The 26,806-nt window shown below is 35.7% G+C and overlaps 1 protein-coding gene across 2 annotated transcripts; it reads right to left on the bottom strand.

Moving 5' to 3' along the window:
* Nucleotides 1-928: 928 nt before the first annotated feature.
* On the bottom strand, nucleotides 929-14,332 carry LOC133856676 (uncharacterized). 2 transcript variants are annotated; one of them, XM_062291735.1, is made up of 16 exons: nucleotides 14,032-14,332; nucleotides 13,467-13,551; nucleotides 13,098-13,200; nucleotides 12,882-12,966; nucleotides 11,774-11,860; nucleotides 11,562-11,632; nucleotides 11,228-11,282; nucleotides 10,618-11,075; nucleotides 8,296-8,377; nucleotides 8,031-8,207; nucleotides 7,905-7,958; nucleotides 6,889-6,981; nucleotides 6,735-6,800; nucleotides 2,598-2,644; nucleotides 1,550-2,260; nucleotides 929-1,339 (listed from the first exon to the last, which is right to left on the bottom strand). In XM_062291735.1, exons 1-16 carry the CDS (start codon nucleotides 14,146-14,148, stop codon nucleotides 991-993), a joined length of 2,640 nt encoding a protein of 879 aa, XP_062147719.1. In that variant the 5' UTR covers nucleotides 14,149-14,332; the 3' UTR covers nucleotides 929-990. The 2 variants fall into 2 exon arrangements, with proteins under 2 accessions (XP_062147719.1, XP_062147722.1); XM_062291738.1 differs by lacking the exon at nucleotides 14,032-14,332 and having other exon boundaries at nucleotides 12,882-12,980; nucleotides 13,467-13,548.
* Between the last annotated feature and the right edge of the window lie 12,474 nt (nucleotides 14,333-26,806).

Here is a 26,806-nt window from a genome sequence, read left to right as displayed (position 1 = left end):
TGTATTTTTAATATAAAAAAAAATTAAAAACCCACTTTTGAGAATAACTTGAAAATGAAGCTTTTTTTCAAAATATTTTTCTAGATAAAAAAAAAACCCTATTTTTCAACGCAATTCTAAATAGTATGAATTACTATGTTAACCATTAAAATGTGAATTATTTATTTTTTTTATAAAAAAAAAAAACTACATTAAAAAGTGTTGTAACCCGAATATTTTTCAAAGCTCTCACGCTGTGTCATCCAAGAATTCCAAGACTTCTTCAACTAACCATGTTGGCCTGTTGACACTTCTTACTTAACCAGGTACGCCTGGAACCCCATTGCCTGGGTCAGAGTTCATCTACTTGGACCGAGTTTGGTTGGGTAAGATTTTCATGGGATATATAAATGTTCTTTTAATAGGGGACAAATTTTTCTATTCTAGTGTAAGTAATTGCGAGAGAGGAGTTATTTGCAATTTTTCCTCTCCATGGGAGTCTTTCTGAATAAGTCCTTACTACCTTCTATTAACACTTTCGTGGACATATATTAAAATTTAAAGATAAGAAATCAAACAAACGACTAAGCAAATATGATTTTCCTCTTAACTAGTTAACTTTTTTTGTTGCAAAATTTTCCTATAAATCAAATACCCAGGTTAGGCTTATTGACTAAATATACTTTGAGGGTGAAAGAGAAGTTAAGAATTCAATCGTGTAGAAGATATCTGAGTTAATACTTTTTCTTTTCTCAGAGGAACTTAAAGAACCATGAACATGAATTGCGTTCTTATAATGTGATTTATCTCCTTCAAGTGTTGATGTTCTTGGTCTTTCAAGCAGAATGCTGCATCAATTTATTTTATACATGTACATCTTTTGGGTAAAGTGTTTGCAATATTCAGATGGAGATCCACAACAATTAACTGCCCAAATTGCTAAATAAAATCACAGAAAAACGGCTTTTATAATCATTAATACAACAACACAAACACATGGAAACATTATTTTTACACGGGTGATGCAGAAAGTAGAAAGTCTGGCTGTAGTCTCTGTAGCAGTATCCCACAAAAGGGGCACAAAGGTTTTGAGGGTTTGGCTGAAGATTTGAAATCTAAATGACAATCGGACCTCGAAAAAAGTGGCTCAGGTGCCAATCTCCAAGCCCATCTATTACAACATTTACAAAACCATAAGGGAGTAGTAGGGCAAACCTGCATAGAAACCGCACACCTTGGGAGTCTGTGGCTCTGACCAATGTCACTATTGCACTCTACACCTCGGCAAAAGCCAACTTCTGGTGATTCATACGGGACTGGTGCCGAACAATAGCTACATTGCTCTGCTGCTATACATTCACTGCATTGAAGTTTGTTCGAGGAAAAGTAAATGATTTGATGACCAGCATAATTTGTATACAGTGAACAAGGACTTAAGTCATTTGATTATGTTTTATACAACACTTGAAAAAGTATTTCGTTTATCAGAGCAGTTGAGCTATCATAAATAACCACATCAATTATATCAGATGCAGAAAATTGCATTATATAGGATAGAAGTGAGGTGTACCTCCTTTCATGCAGTCCAACTTCTGACGCAAGGACTTTTAGTTCATCGCGTACATGTTCAAGATTAAGAGCAACCCACTGCTCCATTTGTGCCAATCCATCAGGATACCAATCTCGAGGTTGGGAAGCAGTTGTGGCTGAATGGGGGATAAGATTTTTAAAAGCAGAAAAACTGAAACCTAAAAGCCTCTCACGGAGTTCCCTTTCACTGCTGAAAAGTAGCTCCATCCACGTAGTCAGTTGCTCCCCTTCAGCACCACATAATCCTCTCAAGTTTTGCAATTTGCTGTTTATTTGATCGGCCTTCAGCTCCGATAGCATTACACGTCTACAGAAAATATTTAGGAGGTGCAGATGACGAGAATTAATCTTCGATAAACTTCTAGAGGCATGTAGCAAAACCTTTTCAGCAGAGAGGTCAACATCGGATCCCATAAATGAAAATGAGAGCCATTTAAGCATTATATGTTCCACAAACTTAGATGCAGTCTGCTTGAAAGCCAATAATGCTGCTATGATATCCCAAACAACCAGAGGCTTATCCAAATGTTCATATTGTTTCAACGACCAAAGAATATTGGACTCCCAACTAGTCAATTCCTTCTCAGGAAATCCAGGGAATTCCTTAACATTAAATGGAGGGGAAGCGTTTGACAAGAGATCCAGTTGTTGCCCACCAATCCAGTAAAACTCAACAACTGCCTTTTGAGCCCTGAGAATGTGTGTAGAACAAGTCAATTTCCAAATGTGTATTTTTTACTTTCATTTGCTAAAGGAACTTCATTGAGCTTCTTCCTTTTCACATTATATTGCTTCTTAAAGTTGGGAAAATAAGGCTCTTTTGCGTTGAATTGATTTCCATTCTTTTGCTCCTTTTTTCCCCTTATGTATATATTTTATGAATATATTTTGTCCTTTTTGTTAAACTTCCACAATCCTACTTTTAAATTTTAACTAATCAAATTTAAACACAAATGTGTGTGACTGTGCCCGCAAATACACAACAAGAAAGGTAGCTCAGAGATAGCATTTAACATGAGAAGTCTTACCTTGCCTGGTACATTGGATTCAATAGCTCAAGATCCAAATTGCGTACCTGAAAAGATGAAGCACAAATGTTTGCTTTTTGATATGTGGTATGAAAAGACTTATATCTTCGTCATCACAATGATTATTACCAACTATTAATAGATAATGAAAAACACACACGCACACACAACCTACAAATAAAAGTGAAGTAAATCTAATACCCAATCTACAGGGGCTAGTTTTGCACCATCCATCCTGCCTCCCCTCATCCTCCTATACTTACAATGGTATACAAAAGATGGCTAATTTTAGCTCTTTCTAAAGCAACGCAACTAATTTGATTGATAAATAGATCTCCTAGATGAGTAAACAACAAGAAAGGGGCTGTACTAATATGTTCTTGTAAAAGTAGAACCTTTTATGCCTCTGCATAAGCTTAAACAGTTCAATAGAACAAGGAATATCAATGCAAAATAACAATAAAGAAAAACATGGGCACTGCGAAAATGGGTTCAAGAATAGAATGGCTAGGCGGAAGAAGAAAACCTGACATGTTCCAGGTTACATCATAATAAAGTGACTGCTGTAGCGTAGGTTAACTATTCTTCTCTTCAATTTGAAATACCCACAAACAAGTGATGAATAAATCTTTGCAAAGAAGATCACTAACATTTTATCACACTTCTTTTCTTAATGACAATTTAGAAGTTTGTTGTTTCTCTTAATAAAAAGGCAATATTTTGATTTATAAGATTCATAGTCGATCTCAATCATGGTTAAAAACTTATAATGGCAATGTTTTCAAGTCACCACATAAACTTGTTCAAATGCTAAGCACATGTCGAAGACCACATGTTAGTTTTGTGGCTGAAAGAGGGTGATAAATGCACTAAATTCTTTCACCGAATTGCTAACTCGAACAGGAGGTCCAATTCCATAGAGTCGCTCTCCATCAATGGCTCTGTTTCTTCCGACCAGCAGGTTATCAGAGAACATGTGGCTCAATTCTATGAGTCTCTCTTTACAGAACCTTTCCCATGGAGACCTAGAATGGATAATATTGCTTTCGACACCTTGGATGCAGCTGAGGCCTCTTCTTTAGAACTTCCTTTCGAGGAGATGGAGGTCTTAGAGGTGGTGAAAAGCATGAATCGAGACAAGGCACCTGGTCCAGATGGGTTTTCTCTTGCGTTTTTCCAAGACTGCTGGGATGTGATCAAGACAGATCTTATGAGGGTTTTCTGGGACTTTCACTCTCAAAGCAAGTTTGTCAAAAGTGTTAACGCCACTTTTATTGCCTTAATTCCGAAGAAGTCTGGGGCTGTGGATTTAAAGGACTTTCGTCCTATCAGTCTTGTTAGTGGTGTGTACAAGATCATTGCAAAAGTCCTTGCAAATAGACTTAAAAAGGTGGTGGAGAAGATTATATCATCCCCTCAAAATGCTTTTGTGAAAGGCAGGCAAATTCTTGATTCAGTTCTTATTGCCAATGAGTGCTTGGATAGTCGAATCAAATCCGGCGAACCAGGGTTACTTTGTAAGTTGGATGTTGAGAAGGCCTACGACCACGTTAACTGGGATTTCTTACTGTATATGTTGAGAAGATGTGGCTTTGGGGAGAGATGGTGCTCCTGGATAGCGCACTGTATTTCTACGGTGCGATTCTCTGTGCTGGTGAATGGCTCCCCAACCGGTTTTTTCAGTAGCTCTCGTGGCCTTAGACAGGGTGACCCACTGTCACCACTATTGTTCGTCATTGTGATGGAGGCTCTTAGTAAGTTCTTCTTCGCTACTGTTCAAAAGGGCTACCTTTCAGGGTTCTCTGTGGGTTCTGGCAATAGCGAAGCTATTAACATTTCTCACCTATTGTTCGCAGACGATACTTTAGTCTTTTGTGGGGCTAATTCTGATCATCTTCATTATCTTCGTATGCTTCTTATTTCTTTTGAAGCTGTGTCAGGATTGAAGATTAATCTGGCCAAATCTGTTATGGTTCCTGTGGGTGAGGTGGATAATATGGACGGTCTGGCTAACATATTGGGCTGTGGAGTGTCATCTCTTCCTATAAAGTATCTTGGTCTTCCGTTGGGAGCTCCTTTCAAGGCTAAGTCTTGCTGGGATGAAGTTGTAGGGAAGATTGAGAGGCGGTTGGCTAGCTGGAAGCGGTTGTATTTGTCGAAGGGGGGTAGGGTTACCCTTATAAAGAGTACACTCTCCAACCTTCCTACATATTTTCTCTCTCTATTCCCTATTCCCTCCAGTGTTGCTAGTCGCATTGAGAAGCTGCATCGTGACTTTTTGTGGGGTGGCATAGGCGACGAATTCAAATACCACTTGGTCAGTTGGTCCAAGGTTTGTCATCCTACTTCTGAAGGTGGTTTGGGCATACGAAACTTGAGAATTTTCAACAAGGCGCTGTTAGGGAAGTGGTTGTGGCGTTATGCTTATGAGAGAGAAGCTCTGTGGAAATCCGTGGTGGATGCGAAGTATGGCTCTACTAGGGCTGGTTGGTGTTCCTTAGATCCCCTTGGGTCTCACGGTGTGGGGAGTTGGAAGAACATTAGGAAGGGGTGGAGCTTGTTTTGTAGATATACCAGACTTATCTTGGGCAATGGGTCGAGGATTCGTTTTTGGGATGATGTTTGGTGTGGAGAGATGTCCCTCAAGGAAGCCTTTCCAGTTCTATATGATATAGCTTGTGTCAAGGATTCTTTGGTAGAAGACCATTTGGTAGTGGTAAGTGGTTCCTATCAGTGGGATGTCAGATTTTTCCGTGATGTTCACGATTGGGAGGTGGATGTTATGGCTTCCTTTTTCTCCTTACTGTATTCATCCAAGGTGGCTCAAGATGGGGGGGACCGGCTTTGGTGGACCCTCTCTCGCAAAGGGTCTTTTGATGTTAGAGCATTCTATAAGGCTCTTGCCTGCAAAGAAGCTTCTTTTTTCCCCTGGAAAAGTATTTGGCGGACCAAGGCCCCTTTGAAAGTGGCCTTCTTCGCTTGGACGGCAGCGTTAGGGAAAATCCTCACCTTGGACAATCTCAGAAAGAAGCGTGTCATTGTGATTGATAGATGCTGCATGTGTAAAATGACCGGGGAGACTGTGGATCATCTTCTCCTTCATTGCGAGGTTGCACGCGCTCTTTGGTACGTCATCCTTAGCCGGTTCGGTCTGTATTGGGTGATGCCTTCTCGAGTGATAGACTTATTTGCATGTTGGTGGTCGGGGGGACGGTCTCGTAGTGCGGTCGTGTGGAAGATGGCTCCTTGTTGTCTTATGTGGTGCTTGTGGACGGAACGCAACGATAGACAGTTTGAGGACAAAGAAAGAACCTTAGAGGAGCTCATTTCCTTTTTTCTTCATTCTTTGTACTCCTGGACGGCTGCGTATTTAGCACCTCTAGAGATTAGTTATAACGATTTCCTTGTATTGCTTTCTTCTTCTTCTTCTTAATTGTCTCTCTTGTATACCCCCTGTATACTTGATTGCGCTTTGCGTTTTTCTAATAAAATTCTCTTCTTACTTATCAAAAAAAAAAAAAATTACAGAATAATGATGTTTTCATGATGACAATAACTTGGCTTCAACCACTAATTGGCAGGTGAAAAGATCACAAAGAATAATTTTTCCTGTTGAAACATAGTAGTGTAATTGCATTACTAAGGATATTGTATGAAACTGGAAGGCTGTGATTGATTACATTGGTTCACTTTCTCTTTTCCTTTTAGGAGGGGGTTGGTGGGTAGGGAGAGGAACAGAAATATATACATTTCAGTCTCTGGCCCCCCATAGAACATGACATGTCAAGATCAACCTTTTCAAATCAGATAATCTTCAGATAAAATTATGTGTTTTGTAGAATTCTTGAAAGGAGATCCTTGGAAATTGTGACTGCAAGTTAATTACCAAACACGCATTGGAATGGCTGTGCATCATTTTCCCATGTAAAGCCATAAAATCAAGAACATCTACTCCAATGTGATGAGGCAAAAGAAAAAGAAAAAGAAGGCATCAAGTTGATATACTTAAAAGTATTTCCAGATTTGTAGAAAACATGCAGATAACTTTGACCAAAAATGACTATTTCCCTAGAACATGCAAATATTCGAAATTAACAGCAAATAATGAGAAACACATAGGGGGGAAAAACATCATACCACAGCAACCACGAGATTTCCAGGGGACATTGCCAAACCAATGCATGAAATAAATTCATCTGGAAGCTGTAAAGAGTTTTTCACATTTTGTAAAAACTGAATGAAAATATTTAGAAAAAAAAAATAAAGGAGACCAAAAAAGGCAACAGCATACATCAGTTGAGCTCCTAAGATGGGGAGTATTTGCAGGGATGGGCACTTCACAGAGGGAACTCCCATGTAAAATCCAGCTGCGCATAAAATTATCCTACCATTATTTAAAACACACTGTTGTCAAATTACTAACGAAAGACTAGGAACCAATCAGCGGCAGTAAAAAGTGCGTATAAATATGCTATTGCCAGGAAGAACAGGAAGAGAAATAATAGCAACACCATGTTTACTTACAGTCCACATATACTTTGAAAATATATTGAGCTTACTTATCCCTAGAGTTATATGCCCAATTTAGTTGGGTCATGTAAAACCTCTTAATATCTACATTGGTATAAGATATATCACCTCACTGTTTCCAAGTTACTTATTTTCAAAGTGGAGCAATAATCTTTGTAAATATTGATTTTCATTTTTGCTAAAACAAAAGGTCAACCCCCTAAACATTCTGAAGATGATATAAGGTATTTAGGACGAGTTCAAGTAGCAAAGGGTAAGCATATTCCTCTTCATTCGCAAGTTTATGTAAACTCTCTGTTCCATGCTTTCTGTTTAGCTTATTAGAAAATCTTTCTCATGATGAGAACCCTGTATATTTAGCCTTTTAATGGGATCTAATTAATTATCCGATTTGGGAATATGTGAAGACAATCGAGTAAACAACTTTTCAGTTCAACTTGGTGTTAGTATCAAATACTGCTTCTTCAATCTGATTTTGCCAAACAACTAATGACTTGTTGCAAACCATTACATGCAAAGATTAAAATATAGACTAATAATCAGCTATAGATATATAAATTACTCTATGAACTTATTGATAGGGCATAACAAAACAAAATCTGATTGGCAGAAGATTGCAGATAAAACTTGTAAATAGAATTTGACAAGTAACTTCCACCGAAAACTGATTCAGTGCTACAATATCGGAAAAATAACGCACGAGTGGAATATCAAATAAACCAGTTAGTTCACTTATAATAACACTATCATGCAATTGAACTTCATGAACTGCAGTACCTGGCTGCAGCTGTACAAACAAGATCCATCAAATGCCCAAGCTAAGCCTGTAACCTGAGAAAATTCATTGTTTAATAAATTAATATTGGGATGTAGCTAAAGATTAATCAAGAAGAAGATACTTACAACATGGTCATGAGCATCATGTGAGCCAACTATATCAAATCTATTGCTAGATATGTCACAATTCCAAACTTCAAAAGATCCGGATCCTTTGCCAACTGCCAAGAGCATTTTATGCAGGGACTTTGCAGGCATACAAAGTGAAAGTACAGAAACGGGGACACTATCAGCAACTATAACCTATACAGAAGTTCAAAAATCAGGATAGATTTAATTCACTAATATAAAACATATGCAGAAAAAAGGTACTTCCAAAAGTAAGAGCTACCTTCTTCAATAGGAAAAGGGGTGTGCAATTAACTTCTGATGAGTTCAGCAATTCCTCACTATTCCCTAGCCATATCCTCACACTGAAAGAGTAGTGAAGGAACAAAATGAGACAGGAAAATTAGAAACCATTTTCTATTTATTATTTATTTCAGAAATAATTTACAGTACTTTCATACTACAAAATTCAAATACTGTAAGGAAGGTGAGAACTCTTGAACAATTGACGATAAGAATGCATCTTTCAACATCCAGGCCTCAGGTTAGAGCTGAAACATTTATGAATAGCTTTATTTCATCCCAGAAAGTCATGATATCATTCTTTGGTGAACCAGCACTTGCAATAAAGAATCCAAAATGCGTTTTGACAAAGTTACGCATAGGCAAATGTATGACAGAAGTTGGCATATTTATAAATATACTTGTACTTTCTTTAAAGCCCTAATTGCAAGAATTTTTTTTGCCCTTGATTCATAAAACTGCTATTAAGAAAACAACTGCATGGTCAATAGTCCAATGCAAGTTCTCACAGTGAAAAGCATTTACCATTTCCCCCCTTTCTACACAAGAAGCCAACTTCAGTAGCTCAACTGCTCAAGTAAACCTACTCCTAATGCTGCCACCTCCACACCTCCAAAAGCTTGCTTTTGGAGAGATTAGTCTTCAGCACAATGAAACATTAAATGTTGTATACACCCGTGGCTTCAGCCCTTAAAAACAACCTACTCAGCACTCAATGTATCCCAACAATCAAGCAGAAACAAGGGTGCACATCCTCGTCTAACACCTCTCGAACAAGCATAAAACTGTTCAATCTATAAGGGTCAATTAGTTAGTTACAAGGTGATATGGTTCTGAATTTCAGACCACAAGCAAAATTTATAATATAACTGTTCTACATTTCCCAGCAGCATAATGCCCATTGTCTAGAATTGAACAACTGTAACCAATATTTTTCTATAAGTAATACATAATTTTATAGATACAAAAAGAAACTCAAGTACACAAAGTGTATACAAGAGAATCTCCAAAAGTAGGCTCTAATCGAGCTGAGCCAAGCACATTTAAATTGTGTATATGTATATGTTAATATAGTAGTATTATGTTGTTATATACATATTAGAATACATACATATACAATTTTTTTTTATAAGTAGAAAATATACATATACATATGTATTACAAATGTTATTATGTTAGTGTATATGTATAAACTATCACATTTCAGTTATGTATTATGTTATTAAGTTAATATTTAAGTGTATACATGTATATATACATGTTAGTATGTATGTACACATCACACACAATATATATATATATATATATACACGAGCTTAAATAGCCGAGTCGAATTTAGACAAGCATTGTTCATGAGCTTAAACCGAACTGAGCCAAGTTTATCTGAGTTCGGCTTATTTAATATTCGAGCAATAATTATTGTTCAAGCTCAACTCGTTTATTAAGCGAACCAAGCTTGAGATATTCATGACCAACTCGATTCATTTACAACCCTATCCAAAAAAAAATTACAATCTAAGATTAATGTAATCTACAAAAGCAACATAAGAAGGAAAAGAAACCCGTCCAATGGTGGCAGACCATTCATACAAAAAATGAAGAATGCAAGAACGAATACTTAAGTTCAATAACAAATTTTTTAATGATCGAAAAATAATGATTGTTTCTGTCTCTCCAAATTGTCCACATAAGGAAAAGTGGAGCAGCCTTCCAAACAAAGCTCTTTTTATGCTGGCCAAACAGTTGTTGCCAACTAAAGTACACATATATCACCCTCTTTGGCATTACCCATTGATCCCCAAGAGCAATAAAAATAAGACCATAATTCTCTTGCTAAAGAGCAGTGGAGCAACAAGTGATCCACTGATTCACTGCTACTTTTACACATGCAATACCAATTTACAACTAATATTGTAGATGTACCAAGACAAAAAACGTAGATGATCATATTAAGCCACGAGATAGAGCAACAACTTTTTCTCATATGTCAATGTGGCATTTTAATCAAACAGATAACACCATCAAACCAAAAGCATCACATGCAATTCAATTGGGGCGGGGGAAGGGCGGGAGGGGAATTTTGCAAAACACAACTGTACATCAAGAGAAGAAGCACATAAAGGAGCATCTTTGATGTCCATTCACAAAAAATAAAAAGTAAACTAGTGGAAAAAAAACTTCTGATAATTAACTGAAATATCATTAAAAGTGTAAGGCGCCCCCATGTAAATAGGGAGTACACAAGAGAAGCCACCTAGGTACTAGTGAAAATGATAATAATGTATTCACATACCTCACTCACCTCCCATCAGAACTCCCTGAAACCAATAAAACCTGAGGACTTGAAGAATCAGAAGCACACAAAGCCCAACTGATTGATGTAATCCACGAATTGTGCGCCTGAAGGAGCCCAACAATGGTTGCAGTAGTTGGGACTCTGCTATGCTCAACAGAGTAGCATTCTGGTACACAAATTTTCCATAATGAAATGTTACCAGATCTGCTACCTATTGCAAGTAGAGAAAAAGATGAACCAATCTGAGAGACTGAACAGAGATTAGATGATAACTGCAGCAACGGCGACCAGGCAACAGCAAGTGACCGTAGCATTGCACTGTGAGAAGCGTATTGATTTGCAGTTATCTGTGGGAGTGTGCACTTTTCTGGTATCTTAATGAGAGCTTTTGCATTAGACTTAGACACGAGATCAAAATGATGTAAAGTTTTATATTCCCGCTGGTTGGAATTCATCTGAGACACCTAATAATTGAGTAACAATAAAATAAAAAAAATGCTTAAAATAGAACTTAAATTCGAAATGTTCCAAGCATGCAAATTGTTAGAATTGCATTAAATTCGAAATGAAAAAAAAAAAATAGCACGGGTAACTGGGTAAGTAAGAAAAGCCATACCGTTTTTAACCCTTGTCCCTCAGAGCCAAAGCTAGCATTGGAATCCTTGCTTTTCCTAGGACATAGTAATAGGTTGCAAATAGTTTCAAAGCCCTCGTTGCGCAGACCATTCATAAAAATAAGGATAAGTTGAAGTAAAATTATTACAAGGACTTGCAAAACAAACATATTTAAACCTGTGGGTTTTGAATATGACGATATCTATAAATGTGGTTTTGCACCCTACTCCAAAGAGACCATGTAAAGAAAACAAAAGTGCTTCCTATACTAGAAAATTGTCTAATTGATCATTTAAAAATAAGAATGAGTTATTTGTATTATACCGTATACATACCTTTTTCTTCTCTTACGCTCTTTTCTTGAACTAAAGTCTGATAAATCCTGTGCACATCTATGTTCTGTTGCCTGCTTTTACTCACAGATAACTCAAATAGTGAAGCAGAATATATGACTGATTAAGCTAGGTGTCAGAAAGACACAACATCGTGTGGCATGTGTTAGCAAAGAAAATGCCATCCGCATGAATCAGTAGGTGAAAGAACTTACATCAGAATATTCTGAACAAGACACATTTAGCTCTCCAAAGTTGATACTAGCAAGATAATCATAAAGCCTATCTGATATATCCATAACCTGAAGAAGGTCAGCAGAAGAGATTGTACATGCAATTAATTGTTGCATATAGAAATGAATAGTGAAGGGGAATTTAAAGAAAAAAACAAGTTAATTTCTATTAATTGCCTTAAAACCATGAAAAACCTACATAAATGCATATGCATATATATTTATGAACTGCTTTGTGCAATAGTTAATGAATATGAGCAATAGCTAAATATACAGATCAAACGAGAGAGAGAGAAAGGAAAACACAGCAAGAAGTTTCACAAAATATAGAATGAAAGTTTCTATTTTCCAATTCCAATGAAGAACAATAAAGTGCGTGTGTGTGTGTGTGTGTATTCATAGAACATTAAAGCAATCAATGAGTGCACCACATTCTTTAAACTTATTTATAATTTCTTTTCCTTTTTTTTTTTTTTGATAAGTAATGGAAATTTTATAAAAAATGTAAATGGCGCCCTTAAGTAAACAGGTAGCATACACAGGAAGCACCTAACAAAAACCCAAAGAAAACAAAAAAGAACCACAAAACCCGAAAAGCCCTCAAACCCGACAAGCACACCAACCCGAAACCCACAAAACACCTAAATCCCTCTGACGTAACCCACACGAAGCACTCAACGCTACAGCATGTGAGCCTTGCCTTTCCTTTTACACATCATTTGAAATGGGGCAATTTGTTCCCTTTGAAATTGTGACTCAAGCAACCAAAAAAGATCATTTAAGAATAAGCATTTACAAACATTGTAAAACCAAGTTGTTTCTCTTTTAAACTTGTTTTCCTTACACGCATCCTGTGAAATGGGAGAATTTACCTAGAATTGGTAAAGTCGAGTAAACATTTATTGTTCCAATTTGGAGGTTTTGGGTAATGATGCCATTTATATTTCATAATGAAGAATTCCTACATTTGAAACTGAAACATTTCAATCTCCTATGGCTCAAGGAGCCAAGAATCCTTTAGCCTCAGGTGATAAAAACGTTTACTATCAGTTTCAATATTAGCATCCAGCATTGCTTCACTAATGCATACCTCTATCCATTCAGCACCAAAGTCGCAAAATGGTGGACGATAAAGTTTCACACATCCTTCTGTGGTACACACAGCCAGCAAGCATCTGTACCAAGTCAACTTGCAAAACACAATTAAGTATATAAGATGTTCTAGTCATCCAATAAGTTAACAGCATATGGGAGAATTAAACACGGGAAATTTTAATATACAGTAAGCTGAAACATAATTTCATACCCTGAGTTTGTAGCCATTCCAAGTGGGGACCATGATATTGATCGAACACAGGGTCGACGATCCCGGGATAAACAAGTGGGCAACAAGCAGTCAGAGAGTAAATCTGCAAATATTTCAAACCATAAGTAAACAATGAAAAACCAAATCTGCTTGACATAATATGCCAGCACACATTGGGAAAGTGTTAGGCCTCTCAGAACTTTCCTGAGGTGTTATCCACGTGTTAACCCTTGACAAGCAAAAAATTTAAAAGGTGAATCAATGGTGCCCATTAAATTTTAACAGTCCCAAGAAGTGATCATGAAGTGAGGATCATCAACAACTTACACACTTGCAGTAAGGAACACTGCTCGAACAATACACACTTACCTTTTCTATCTACAACCCCAATTGGAAAAGGCTCACCAGTGGGGATCGTGATAAGGCCTCGTGGTCCAAAAGGCAATGCTGGATTCTGAGAACGAAAAAATACAGATAATCAAATATTGAGAAGTCTATGTTTATTTTCAATAAAAAGCTAGTTCCTCCAACAATTTAACAGAGTAATCTTGATTCTTTACAGACCCATTAGTCTAAGTATTCTGCCGTGAGGTTTGAGGAAATTTCAAACCTTTAATCAGAAAAGTGCAGGCGTTTAAATACGAATTACATAATTTGCACGAATCTCTGAGAATGATAATCTTCCCCGAAAGCATATAACTATAAATTTACCGAATTTATTAATAAATCCTCCTCTTTCTTATCAACTAATCATAACCAGTAAAAGAGAAAAAAGAAAAAACTTTCAAATTATGAAGCAGAAACAGCAAAAGTTCGACTTCTTTTTTAAAATCTCACTGTAAAACAATCTAAAGTACCATAAGATGTGTTCAATGCAATATTCACACAAATTTGTAAGATTTTCTGAGCACAACAACGTGGTGGGTTGAATTACCAGAATGGTGACGAGGTGACCGGAGGCGACTGCGATGAGGTTCTCGTCGGACCAGGCGATGGCGTTTGGGTAGGAGGGCGAGGCCACCAACGCCACAGCCTGGAAGCGCGAGGCCATCGTCGTTGTTGTTGCTGCTGTAGAGTTCGGTCAGTGAGTTTGGAGTTTGGAGGGAAAGTAGAGACTTGGGCAGCTGAGTCAGCTGACGACAAAGAAAAGGAGGTGCGGGAGATCCGAAACCCTAGTTCGAATCCTGTGAGGATGGGAAATTGGTTTGGATTTTTTCATTTTCTCCATCTTTCGCTTTTTTCTTTTTGTCTTTTTTCTAACGAGTATCTGGAATATTTGGAGTAATTTTAATTCATGGTACTTCGGTATTATCTCCATCATTTATTGTTTAAAAATAATAATAATAATTTGTTGCGGTTGTTAGTTAGTAATGTGAGATAATTAAAAAAAAAAAAAGAAAAAAAAAAAAAAAAGAAGAAGAAGTAATTTTTAGTATGAAAATAACTTTAATAAAAATTTGGTGTAAATCCACTCATTTACTGCTTCCAACATTAATTTGTCAACTTGTTTTACTAAATAGAATAAATACGAAAACGCAAAATAAGCCTACCAGTTGTTTGTCACGACGAAAGGAACTTTTGCACATTCACCAAAACCATCATTCCACCTACGAAAATCTTCGGCTTTATGATAAGAATAATGATTTATTTACAACTTTCAATCTTCCACGCAATTTTTAGATATATTGGGTGAGATCCATACATAGGATCCACATGTATAGGTCTCACCCAACTCAATGTGTGTAGGTTATGTGAGATAAATTGTGTGGAAATCACTCTCCAACCAAGCAAGTTACCAATTTTTTTAGGTGAAAAGTTTGTGAAAGTCTATTCCTAATCTCTCTTTTTTCTTCCTCCTTTGTTTTAGGAATAACTCACTTTCTCTCTCTTTTCTTCTTCTAGGTGAAAAGTCTCGTTCCTAATCTCTCTTCCTTCTTTCCCTTCTTATCTCTCCTTTTTTTTTTTTTTAATGAATAAAACTCACTCTTTTTCTTATTCTTCTTCTGCAAACTCTCTCTCTCTCTCTCTCTTTCACATCCGTCCAATTATTTACTAGATATTATTTAGAATTTATTATTTCTCACTACAATATTCATGTTTGCGATAAAGCTGGTGGGTTTGCGTTTGTGATAAAGACAATAATTTTGACGTAAGGCAAATGAGGAGGGTGCGGTGGTTTTGTTAAATGAGAAAATGATGGGGTGAGAAATCTAGTGCTTAGTGTTTGTTATATTTTGGGTTTCAAATTTATGGGTCTAACTCTCATTATTGAATGTTGTAAATAAGTAGGTTTACGTACCATCGGAATGGTAGGGGCTCTCTTTTAATATTACTATTTTGTTATGAGTAATGCTAAAAACCATATTTTTATATGACAACTACCTCATAAAGTCAGTCCCAAATAATCATTTGAACATTCTTTGTTAAAAAAAAAATTTTTGATACAAATCCATCCATACTTATTTCATTTTCAGATTTAACGTGGAATTTTAAAATTTGTTGTATGATGATAAGTATAAGATAATTAAGAGATAGATGTCTAACATGTCAAAACAAAAAAGTTGTCAGTTAAGATCGTCACATCAGCATTATGAAATAATTGTCGTATAAAAATGTAGTTTCTAACATTACTCTTTTATTACTTCCAAAATACATAATTTATCATATGAGAGGGCTCTTTAAACTTACCTAAATAATTAAATTAGCAAAAATTAATAGAGAAAATGGTTGATTCCAATTTGACCACGAGAGTAGCCTCTTTGGCCACCCTTAGAGCATTTGTAACGAACTTGTCAAAATTTCAGCAAATTTTGACGAAAAATATCACTTAATATTTTAGCTATCCAATTTTCGAATACTCTAAATACCAAGCTCCTCAAATATTCTCTACTTTAAAACAAATACTATTTTTTATCACCATTTCAACCAACCAACCAAAGACTGAATAAAAAAAAAAAAAAAAAAAAACAACCAAAGACCCTTATAGATCTAGACTTCCACCGGATCCAGCCTTCGACGACCGGTGGAGGCTCGATGGCCGGCTTTTTCAACAACCGGCTTCTAGATCCACCGGTGGACGCTCGACGGCCGGCTTCTCTGCTTCTGGATCAACCGGAACCAGCTTATTCGACGACCGACTTATAGATCCACCGGTGGACACTTGACGGCCCGCTTCTCTGCTTCTAGATCCACCGGGATTGGCTTTCCATGACAGTCAGCTTTTCCTCGACAACCGGCGAAAATGAAAGATCGGGGACCGGTGGAGGATGACTCTCAACAACTTTCGCCCGTGAAAATAAAATAAAAAATTGCAAAATATAAAGAGACGATCGGTTTGCCCTTGTCTCGTCAGACGAGGGATTTAGACAATCCGCAAATATATTGTAGCAGTAGAGAGCTTGTTGCGGACGACATTTTGAGCAAAATCATATGATTTTGGTGATTTCGTCTGTTTGACGACTTCACTACAAATGCTCTTAAAGCAGGAAGAGTAAATTTCCAACTATATTTTTTAAAATTTAGGAAAAATTTAAGAAATTAAACCATTTTTTCCCTATAAAAAAAACACCACAATAACTTCCTTTATCTTTCCTTATATATTAAAATAATATTATTTTATCTTTTCCTCTTTATTTTATTTTATTTATTTATTTGGAACTTTATTCCAGAATCATCGTTGTCCACCTGATCTCTCTCCCCTCAACGCTAATCATTGTCCTCCTCTCCAGAAGCTTCTTCATCCCTAATTTCTTCATCTTTCTCGCCTGAATGGAAAATGGAAGACAAACTACATCTCCTAGACCTCGAAGAGCCAGAGGAAGACGCACTCTCACTCTGCGACCCATTCATGTGGGAACCCCGCAATTTTGACGCAAAACGACACCGTCACCAACACCTTCCGGCCCCCTCCAATTCCCAGCTCTGCGCATCGCAATGATCCGACAGCCGCGATCGCTCCCACGGACAACACTGCGCTGATCATGCTAGCCGCCACTGCCACGTCCTGGCTCGGCTCCCACCGGATCCGCTACTGCCTGCTCGTCCTCTGCTGGCCGCTCCTATTGCCGTTCCTCTGCGCGGCCATCCCCCTGCTCTGTGCTGCGAAGCTCTGCCTCATGGGAGTAGCACACCTTTGTTAGTTTGATTTTGGAGATACATGTGTTTGATTCTGAGATGTTGAGCTTGTTTGGTAAAGGCATGTACATAACAGAATAGTGGGTTGTTATAGTTAGAATTAGTAAAAAGTGATGATATGATATAAAATAAAATAAAAAATTGTATAGAAAAGTGAAAAAGTTTTGGATTTTAGTGAATTTTTTTATTTGAATAGTAATAACAAATTATTGATATGATATAAAAAGTGAAAAAAGTAGGAATGTTTTGATGTTGATTGGTATTAAAAAAATATGAAAAAGTGAAAAAAGTAATACATGAACAGTAACCCCATTATCCTGTACTGCTCCATCACTTTGCAAACAAGCCCGTTGCTTCTCGGTTCGGACACAGCCGCCGACGGCGTCAAAAGCTTTGAAGAGGAGGAAGGGGATGTTCCGGGAGTTGAGGTGGGTGGCGGCAGCAAGACCTGCAAGGCCGGCTCCGATGACGATAAGGATGCATGAAGCCGTGAAGGAGAGAGAGAGAGAGAGAGAGAGAGAGAGAGAGAGAGAGAGAGAGAATCATATATATATATAATAGGAGAATCACTCAAAACATTTCGTAATATTATGACAAGTGGCGTATTAAAATGCAGACAAATGTCCATTCAATGTTAAACGGTGAGTTTAACGCCTTTTAAAATGCAGACAAATTCACTATTGTTTCAAAAACTGAAGCGATTATTTCTTACAACATTTAAAGGCAAAGGCTACGAGGGTGTAGATCATTTCAACCTCTATCATAGCAGTTACAAAACCACTCTATACAACGAAAAAACTGATTGCTTTCCATTGCTATCTTACTATATTAGTATCTGATCTATCAAAAGGTACTCTCTCTCTGTTTGTACATTGTTGAGTTTTCTTTGTCTGTAGATTCTGAGGATCATATGTATTTCAAGATTATATGATTATTTATTTTTATTTTACTTAATTTGTAATTTGTTGTGTTCTTGCATATGATTTTTTGTAATTATCTTTGTTACCAAATCAAGAATTCTAGTGAATTCATAACCATTCGTTCATCTTCTTCCAACTGTCTTTTTTGAAAACACATTGTAGAACGACAGAAAAATGTTGTTGAGATTTAATTGCAGTTCTTATTTCATAACAAAATATCAAAATTATCCAACAAAAAAATAAGCATCTACAACTCGAGAAAAAAAAAAAAAAAAAAAGAAAAAAAAAAAAAAGAAAAGGAAAACAAAAAAAGAGACTAAGATAAATCATACTCACTTACTGTCATTTTCAGTCCATTTTATCAACGAAAGTTGCCGGGTCATCCATTGTTTTGACAGATAAATGATTCTCACCTCTTCTTTCCTTGCGCCTTCTACCATGGACGAAAGGGAGTCCAGATACCACCAAAATGAAAGCAAGTGGACACCCATATACCACCAAACCATCTTCTCTTCATTTTTTTTCTGGCCTTGAGACGTGCGCATGTCAGTGACATTGATAATAGATAAGCAGCCCAACGTCACTCTCTATGGATTCGAATCCATGGCAATTCTTAAAAGAATTGCCATGTAGCACTTTTTTCAACCTAATCTGTGAGATATATCTCATGGCTTAGAATATGCCACCTACTAAAAAGTAGGTGGCATGGTACCCAGGTGTTTTTTTTTTTCTTCATGTTGCCTTCGTTCCTTCATCTTTTTTTAAGAAAAACAAAGAAGCTTTGATATGTGTAATAATTCATTTTATCAAAGAGAAAACACCCTATATTAGGCTTGGTCGTTAGTTTTGAATGAAACAACTCTTTTGCTTCATTTTTATTTAAAAAAAAAAAAATACTAATTACCATTCTAATACAAAATAAAAGTAAAGTAATCACGCAAAAAAGGCTTATATGCCCATGCTAAAACTACATACTGAAATGTACCCATTGAATAACATCTCCTACCATCCATATTACAGCTATTGCTCTCTCCTCCTCCCTCTCCACTGCCTACTCCATCATGCAAGCTTATGAACTACCCAAGTCTCACAGAAAAGACCCTCTTCTCACCAACAGCTTCCTCTATAGTTGTTGGCTTATGGCTACCAGAAAACCCATTCTCTCTATCACTAGGAAACCTATTTGATAGCTCCCTTGAAAAATTAAAATTAAATACTGGAATTTCAATATGATTACCAGAGCCCAAATGAGTCCTTGGTCAGCAAATTCACATAAACAAACAGTACAATCAAATGGCCGAAGAAGATGGGCTTTTCATGAAAAATCTTACAAGTAAATGGAGAAGACCATAGATGAAGAAGATTACAAGTAAACGGAGGAGATGTTAAAGGTTGCATACCTACCATTTGATATGGGGAGTACACAGGAAACCATTAATAGCAATGCAGAGTGAGATGAGGAACTGGACAAACTGCACAAAAAAGGAACCTGACATGTGTTGACGTTAACGTTGTGGATTTAGTTATCTTTTCAAAGCAACATTTCTAATAAAACAACGTTTCTAAAGATCAGCAATTGATTAGCAGCCTTTCGTTCAATCCACGTTACTGCAATATCATCTCCCACCCATTTGATTACCCCCTTTTTTGGATATGAACTACATAAGATCACTTCTATCTGATGTCAAAACCCCCTAGATATAATCAAAATAATGTTTATATGAATTGTTAAAAATCTTTAACGTTAACCAATCTCATCATGCATGTAGTTTTATTTATTAAAACAAAATAAATGTATCTGAAATCAAATACTTCCAAAGTTGAAAAAACGAATTCATGATATATACCGTACGTCTTTAAATCAATTGATATAAAATTGGTTAATTGGGCATCTCATACAGAGAGAAGCGGTGTCCTTTGTCTACGCAGGTCATTCATTTTTACAGCTTTGACCATTTAGCAGGTCTAGCAAATACAAAGGAGTTAAAAAGAGACAGGAACGTACAAGTTGAGTTTCTGCGTGTCAGTGTGTGAATTTAAGTAGTGGAAGTTTATTGTTGAGACTTTGTGTGGGTGTGAGACTTGCCTTGTCTCTTACTCTTTACTCTGTACTATCTTTTTCTACTCTAGATGTTGTGAGTTGTCTTTCTTTTTGGTCAGATGAGACATAAACATACTCTTATGCTAATCAACACGTGCCTAAACAACAAATCAAACCAAAAAGTTTGCACCACATTTGTATAGGCATGTGGTTTATGGAATGATTGTTTGTCTCGACCCTTATCTCTAGAATATATGTCTACTATTTGAGAAGTTTCATTAAAGCATATGCCCATTTAAGAGGAAAAAAAAAAAAAAAACAAAAACAAAACTAATTGATAAATTTATCATATCATGTTTAAAATGTCCTCACTTTTTTTTTTCCTTAAATGCTATTTTTACCTTCTCAATTTATTTCTTTCTTTGTCTTTGCTTTTATACTTTTAAATTTTATTGTGATTGACTTCACAAAGGAAGAGTCTAAATACTCTATTTCTTTCTCTTCTACTTGAACATGCTATTGGTATAAATGTTGTCACATTTTTAAATTTTTGTCGAATTGCTATTCCTTCCTTCTCTTGTACTTAATTTTTGTCAAATCACCATATTATTTATAATGTCTTTTAAATTAATGTTTAAAAGTATTGAATATAGGTGATCTCTCCAATTCTCTCTCAAAGTAGTTTGAAAGATACGTTAAGTTCATCCTATTATCCTTCTCAAATTAAGGTTAGTTCCCTCGATTTGTTTTGTAACATTATTTTGACATTGTAAATAAATTGCAATACACACGGAGATATGTTCCCAATATATATTTCTTGCTACATCAATTTTGTAATTCATAAATTGAATTGTTAAATACTTATATTTTACTCTTCACCATTGCATGTTAAGATTATTCTCTTTAGTGAATAATATTATATGTTCTACTTGAATTTTATGAAGTAATTGATATCTGTTAAAAAAAAATTTGACTTTATTTTTCCCTGAAGAAAATTTCACAATAGGGAAAAAATGGAAAACACAAGACTCGCACGACGTAGAAGACAGATACTTTTGCATGAAAAAAGAAAACAGGGACATATCAGTAATTACGATAGCATTCAAACAATAAATTCAACTGGAGAAATTACAAGAGAGGATGGAACTATCAATATCTCAGAAAATGAAGATATTCCAAGTAAATTACTTAACTATAATTATTTATAAAAAGAATATTAAAAAATTATCCATAAAACTAAACTAAACTAATTTTAAAACTACTTTATTCTTCTCCCTATTTGATATAGGAAAATTTACTGAAACTTTGAATATTGACTCACCTTCGTATGTATGCAACTATTGTGGTGCAATAGTATGGTATGAAGAGAGAACAATAAAATCTAGAAGGCCTGCTAATCCTAAATTTAGTCTCTGTTGTATGGATGGCGAAGTGCAGTTACCTTTGCTTAAGAAACCACCTGCTACTCTTCAAGAATTACTAAATCCAACTAGCAATCAGCGTTCAACAAATTTTAAGGCACAAATTAGAAGTTATAATGCCATGTTTGCTATGACATCAATGGGTGGAAAAGTGGATCATAGAATTAATGATGGAAGAGGTCCTTATATTTTCAAACTTAATGGTCAAAACCACCATAGAATTGGAACACTACTCCCAGCCGATGGTCTAAGTCCCAATTTTGCACAACTATATTTCTATGATACTGAAAATGAAGTTTCAAATAGAATTAATGCCTTGAACCAATCGAACAATAGCCATGATTCATTTATTGTTGATGCTCTGGTCCGAATGCTAGATGAATCAAATGTATTGGTCAAGAACTTTCGTATGGCTAGAGACCGTTTTAGTGATGGTAATACTCACCACTTAAGATTACGTCTTATTGGCTCACGATCAATTGACGGAAGAGTGCAAAATCTACCTACATGTTTCGAAATAGCTGCAATTGTTGTTGGTGATATTGGTCTTGATAATTCACACCGTGATATCATTGTGGATTATAAAGAAGGTGGATTACAAAGGATAAATGAACTGCATCCATCATACATGGCACTGCAGTATCCTCTTTTATTTCCATATGGTAATGATGTCTATAGACTTGGAATTTTACGTAGAAGTGTTGATGGAAATAGATATAATACAAGCAATTGTGTTACAATGAGAGAATATTACGCATATCGATTGCAAACAAGACAAGATGAGGGACATAATTTAATATATGGCGGTCGCTTATTTCAACAGTCTGTTGTTGATGCATACACATGTATTGAAGCGATTCGACTTATGTGGGTAAGAGGTAACCAAAGTGCATTAAGGATTGAATTGTATTCTGGATCGAGGGATGCAGTTATGAGGGGAGATACAACCACTGCATCAGTTGGAAAAAGAATTGTTCTACCTTCGAGTTTCACTGGAAGTCCAAGATATATGATTGAGAATTATCAGGACGCAATGGCGATATGTCGATGGGCCGGTTATCCTGATTTATTCATTACTTTCACATGTAATGCGAAATGGCTAGAAATTGAAATCTTCCTCTCAATGAATCTTGGTCAGAGACCTGAGGATCGGCCAGATATACTAGGAAGAGTTTTTAAGATCAAACTTGATCAACTATTACATGATCTCAAGCATGATCAACACTTTAGAAGAACAGTTGCTGGTATTCTAAACTGCTTACTTTTTATATTTATCTTTCACATAATAATTTTTATACACAATATAATTAAGTTTCTTTTCTGTTTATAGTTGTCTACACAATTGAATACCAAAAGAGATGATTGCCTCATGCTCATATATTGCTCTTCTTACATCCTGATAACAAACATCCAACACCAACAGAAATCAATAGGATAATCTCAGCAGAAATTCCAGATTTGCACAAAGATCCTCACGCTTATGATGTTGTAAAACAATTTATGGTTCATGATCATTGCGGCTTTTAAATCCTAAATCAAGTTGTATGATTGGCAACAAATGCATCAAGCATTTTCCAAAGAGATTTTGCTCTGAAACTACAATTGATGAATATGGCTTTCCAGTATATAAAAGAAGGAACAACGGAAGATTCATTGAAAAGAATGGTGTCAAAGTAGACAATCGATTTATAGTTCCTCACAATATTGACTTATTGGTGAAGTATCAATCACACATAAATGTAGAGTGGTGCAATCGTTCAAGGTCTATCAAGTATTTATTCAAATATATAAATAAAGGACATGATCGTGCAACGTTGATTGCTTGAAGAGAATTTACATGTCGAGGGTTCTTCTGGAATACAACATATGACAGATGCTAATGAAATAAAAACATATTTAGATTGCAGATATGTGTCGGCGATAGAGGCATGCTGGAGGATCTTCCCATTTGAAATCAATTATCGAGAACCTCCAGTTGAGAGACTTAATTTTCATCTAGAAAATGAATAGCCTGTCATGTTTGATGATTCTGATCATTTAGACAATGTTTTGAATCAGCCAAATATTAGAAAGACTAAATTTACAGAATGGATGAAAGCAAATGCTTTGTATGAAGAAGCAAGAGAATTGACTTATTCTGATTTCCCTTCCAAATAGGTTTGGCATAATAAAGAGAAAGAATGGAAATTGAGGAAGAAAAGAAAATGTGTAGAGAGGATATTTTACGCTCATCCTGGAAGCGGTGAACGATTTTATTTGCGAATGTTACTAAATATTGTCAAAGGTCCTCGATCTTTTGAGGAAATAAGAATTGCAAATGGTGTATTGTACCCGACTTTCAAGTCAACATGCTACGCTCGTGGATTGCTTGATGATGATAACGAATGGCATGAGTGTTTAAACCAAGCATCGCATTGGGCTTCAGGGAAGCAACTCCGTGAACTTTTCGTCACAATGTTGATTTTTTGTGAGGTTGCTGATCCTAATAAATTATGGATGTTGAATTGGAATTTGTTATCTGAAGATATATTGCATCGAGAACGAAGAATTTTACAATATAAGGACCTACATCTAACAGAATCGCAATTACAAAACTATGCACTATATGACATTGAAAGATTACTGATCAAAAATGGAAGGTCACTAAGAGAATTTGAGACAATGCCATACCCAGACACGTTACTACTTAGAGAAGGTAACAATAGACTACTGCAAGAAGAATCCGACTATAATATGATTTCTTTGGCAGAAGAGCATATAAAACTTATTAGTGGTTTAAATTGTGAACAAATAAATATATATGATGCAATAATTAGATCTGTTACAGAAAACAAAGGTGGTTTTTTCTTCGTTTATGGACATGGTGGAACTGGAAAGACATATTTATGGAGAACCTTGATATGTCGATTGCGGTCCGAAGGAAAGATAGTCATTGCAGTTGCATCGTCTGGAATTGCAGCACTTTTATTACCTGGCGGAAGAACTGCTCATTCAAGATTTCAGATACCGATTAATGTAACTGATAATTCAACTTGCGGGATCAAGCAAGGTTCACATCTCGCAGAACTGGTAACAAGAACAAGTCTTATAATTTGGGATGAAGCTCCTATGGCTCATCGAAATTGCGTTGAAGCTTTAGATCGTTCACTAAGAGATATTTTACGCTTCAGCGATCCACAAAGTGGAGAAAAAACCTTTGGAGGAAAGACGGTAGTCCTTGGTGGTGATTTTCGACAAATACTACCAGTTGTAGCAAAATGAAGAAGAGAATAAATAGTAGAGGCATCAATTAACAGATCTTTATTATGGAAGAACTGTACAATTTTTACTTTGACAAAGAATATGAGGCTTCAACAAAATCAAGGTGATAGTGCTACAAAAGAATTTGCACGGTGGATTTTGAAAATAGGTGATGGAGAATTAAATGACAGTGAAAGTGGATCGTTCATTGATATACCACTTGATTTGATAATTCAACCTAAGACTCATCCTATTAATGACATTGTGAATGATATTTACCCTGAGTTGTAGTCTAAATACACTGATGCTAAGTATTTAGAAGACAGAGCGATTTTAGCTCCAACAAATGATGATGTACAAGAGATAAATGACTACATAATTGATCTTATTAACGTTGATGAAGAAACATATCTCAGTGCAGATTCAATATGTAAAGCTTTGAGCAACAATCAGGACCAAGAAATTATGTACCCAATAGAATTTTTGAATTCATTGAAGTTCCCAGGTATTCCTAACCACAAACTCAGACTCAAAGTTGGAATACCTATAATGCTACTTCGAAATTTAAATCAAAGTGCTGGACTCTGCAATGGTACAAGACTTTTAGTCATTCAGTTGTCAAAATGGTTCTTAGAAGGAAAAATCATCTCAGGAACTCATGTTGGAGATAAAGTATTCATTCCACGAATAGTATTATCTCCTTCCGATTCCAAATTGCCTTTTATTATAAAAAGAAGACAATTTCCAGTATCTGTTTGCTTCGCTATGACAATAAATAAAAGTCAAGGACAGTCATTGCAACGTGTAGGTCTTTTCCTATCTAAACCTGTCTTCAGCCATGGCCAATTGTATGTAGCTATCTCCAAATTTACAAGTAGAAATGGCCTTAGAATACTTATTGCATATACACATGATGGCGATGAATTCAAAACAAAAAATATAGTATATAAAGAAATCTTCAACAACTTACCTAGAGGTAACATTTAGCATAGACATTAATGTTTTTAAACAATATATTATGACACTTACAAATATAATTAAATCCTACGAATTTCTATTATTTTTTCAGGTGTTACTGAATCATAACAATATGAATTACACATCTCTTGGTCAAATTTCACCCGACAATGACACATGGATCATAAAAGTAAAAATTATAAGGATGTGGGACGCAGTAAACATTGCACATGGCAATGAGTTGATCAGTCTAGATCTGATCATGTCGGATGAAAATCTAAGTTCACATTAATTTTGAAGTTACTTTATTTGGCATATAACTTGATTAGATGACCATGTAAATCATTAATTGGATATGTAGTTCTAAATTTTGGAATTTCAATTTTTACAGGGAACGCTAATACATTCAAGTATTAGGAATAAATTCGCACAACGTTTTAGGCCTCTTCTCAACGAATGATGCATTTATGAGATAAAGAATTTTATAGTGGAAGAATATAGAGCACAATACCGTCCGGTGCATCACCAATTTAAAATTCTTTTTATTTTAACGACCTCAGTCTCCAAAATCCATGAAATAAGCCAGTCCATACCTCAGTATGGGTTTGAACTTGCAGACTATGAGACAATAACAAACCGTTGCAATGACCACACTTATTTGACAGGTATCGATCATTTCTTTACATTTATTACCAAATTTAGTTCAAACATTTTGCCATAACTAACACAAAATAAATAAATAATACTATATTCATTGATATATCTTCCATGGATATGCAGATGTTATTGGTAGATTGGAATCGGTTGGAGTAATTCATAAAGTAAAGTTTAAAGGACGTCCAACCAAAATATGCACAATCCATCTTCTATTGGAAGAGTAAGAAAATATTTGAATTTCAAATTAAAGACAATAAGCTATTGAACCCATAAAACAAAACTTTATATCACATAAAAATAAAATAATGTGAAAGCTGAGAAAATTATTTTTAACTTAAT

This window comes from Alnus glutinosa, chromosome 1, assembly GCF_958979055.1.
Source record: "Alnus glutinosa chromosome 1, dhAlnGlut1.1, whole genome shotgun sequence".
NCBI lineage: Eukaryota > Viridiplantae > Streptophyta > Magnoliopsida > Fagales > Betulaceae > Alnus > Alnus glutinosa.
Note: the sequence above shows the minus strand (reverse complement) of the source record. Positions and strands in the feature narration are given on the sequence as shown.

Bases quoted from the DNA above. Each gene is read 5' to 3' on its own strand.
- LOC133856676 (XM_062291735.1), bottom strand. From the start codon at position 14,148: ATGGCCTCGCGCTTCCAGGCTGTGGCGTTGGTGGCCTCGCCCTCCTAC. The intron at 11,633-11,773 runs GTAAGTTCTTTC...GAGTAAAAGCAG, and splicing joins CTTGTTCAGAATATTCTGAT to GCAACAGAACATAGATGTGC. The intron at 6,982-7,904 runs GTACTGCAGTTC...AAATAATGGTAG, and splicing joins GTTTGTACAGCTGCAGCCAG to GATAATTTTATGCGCAGCTG.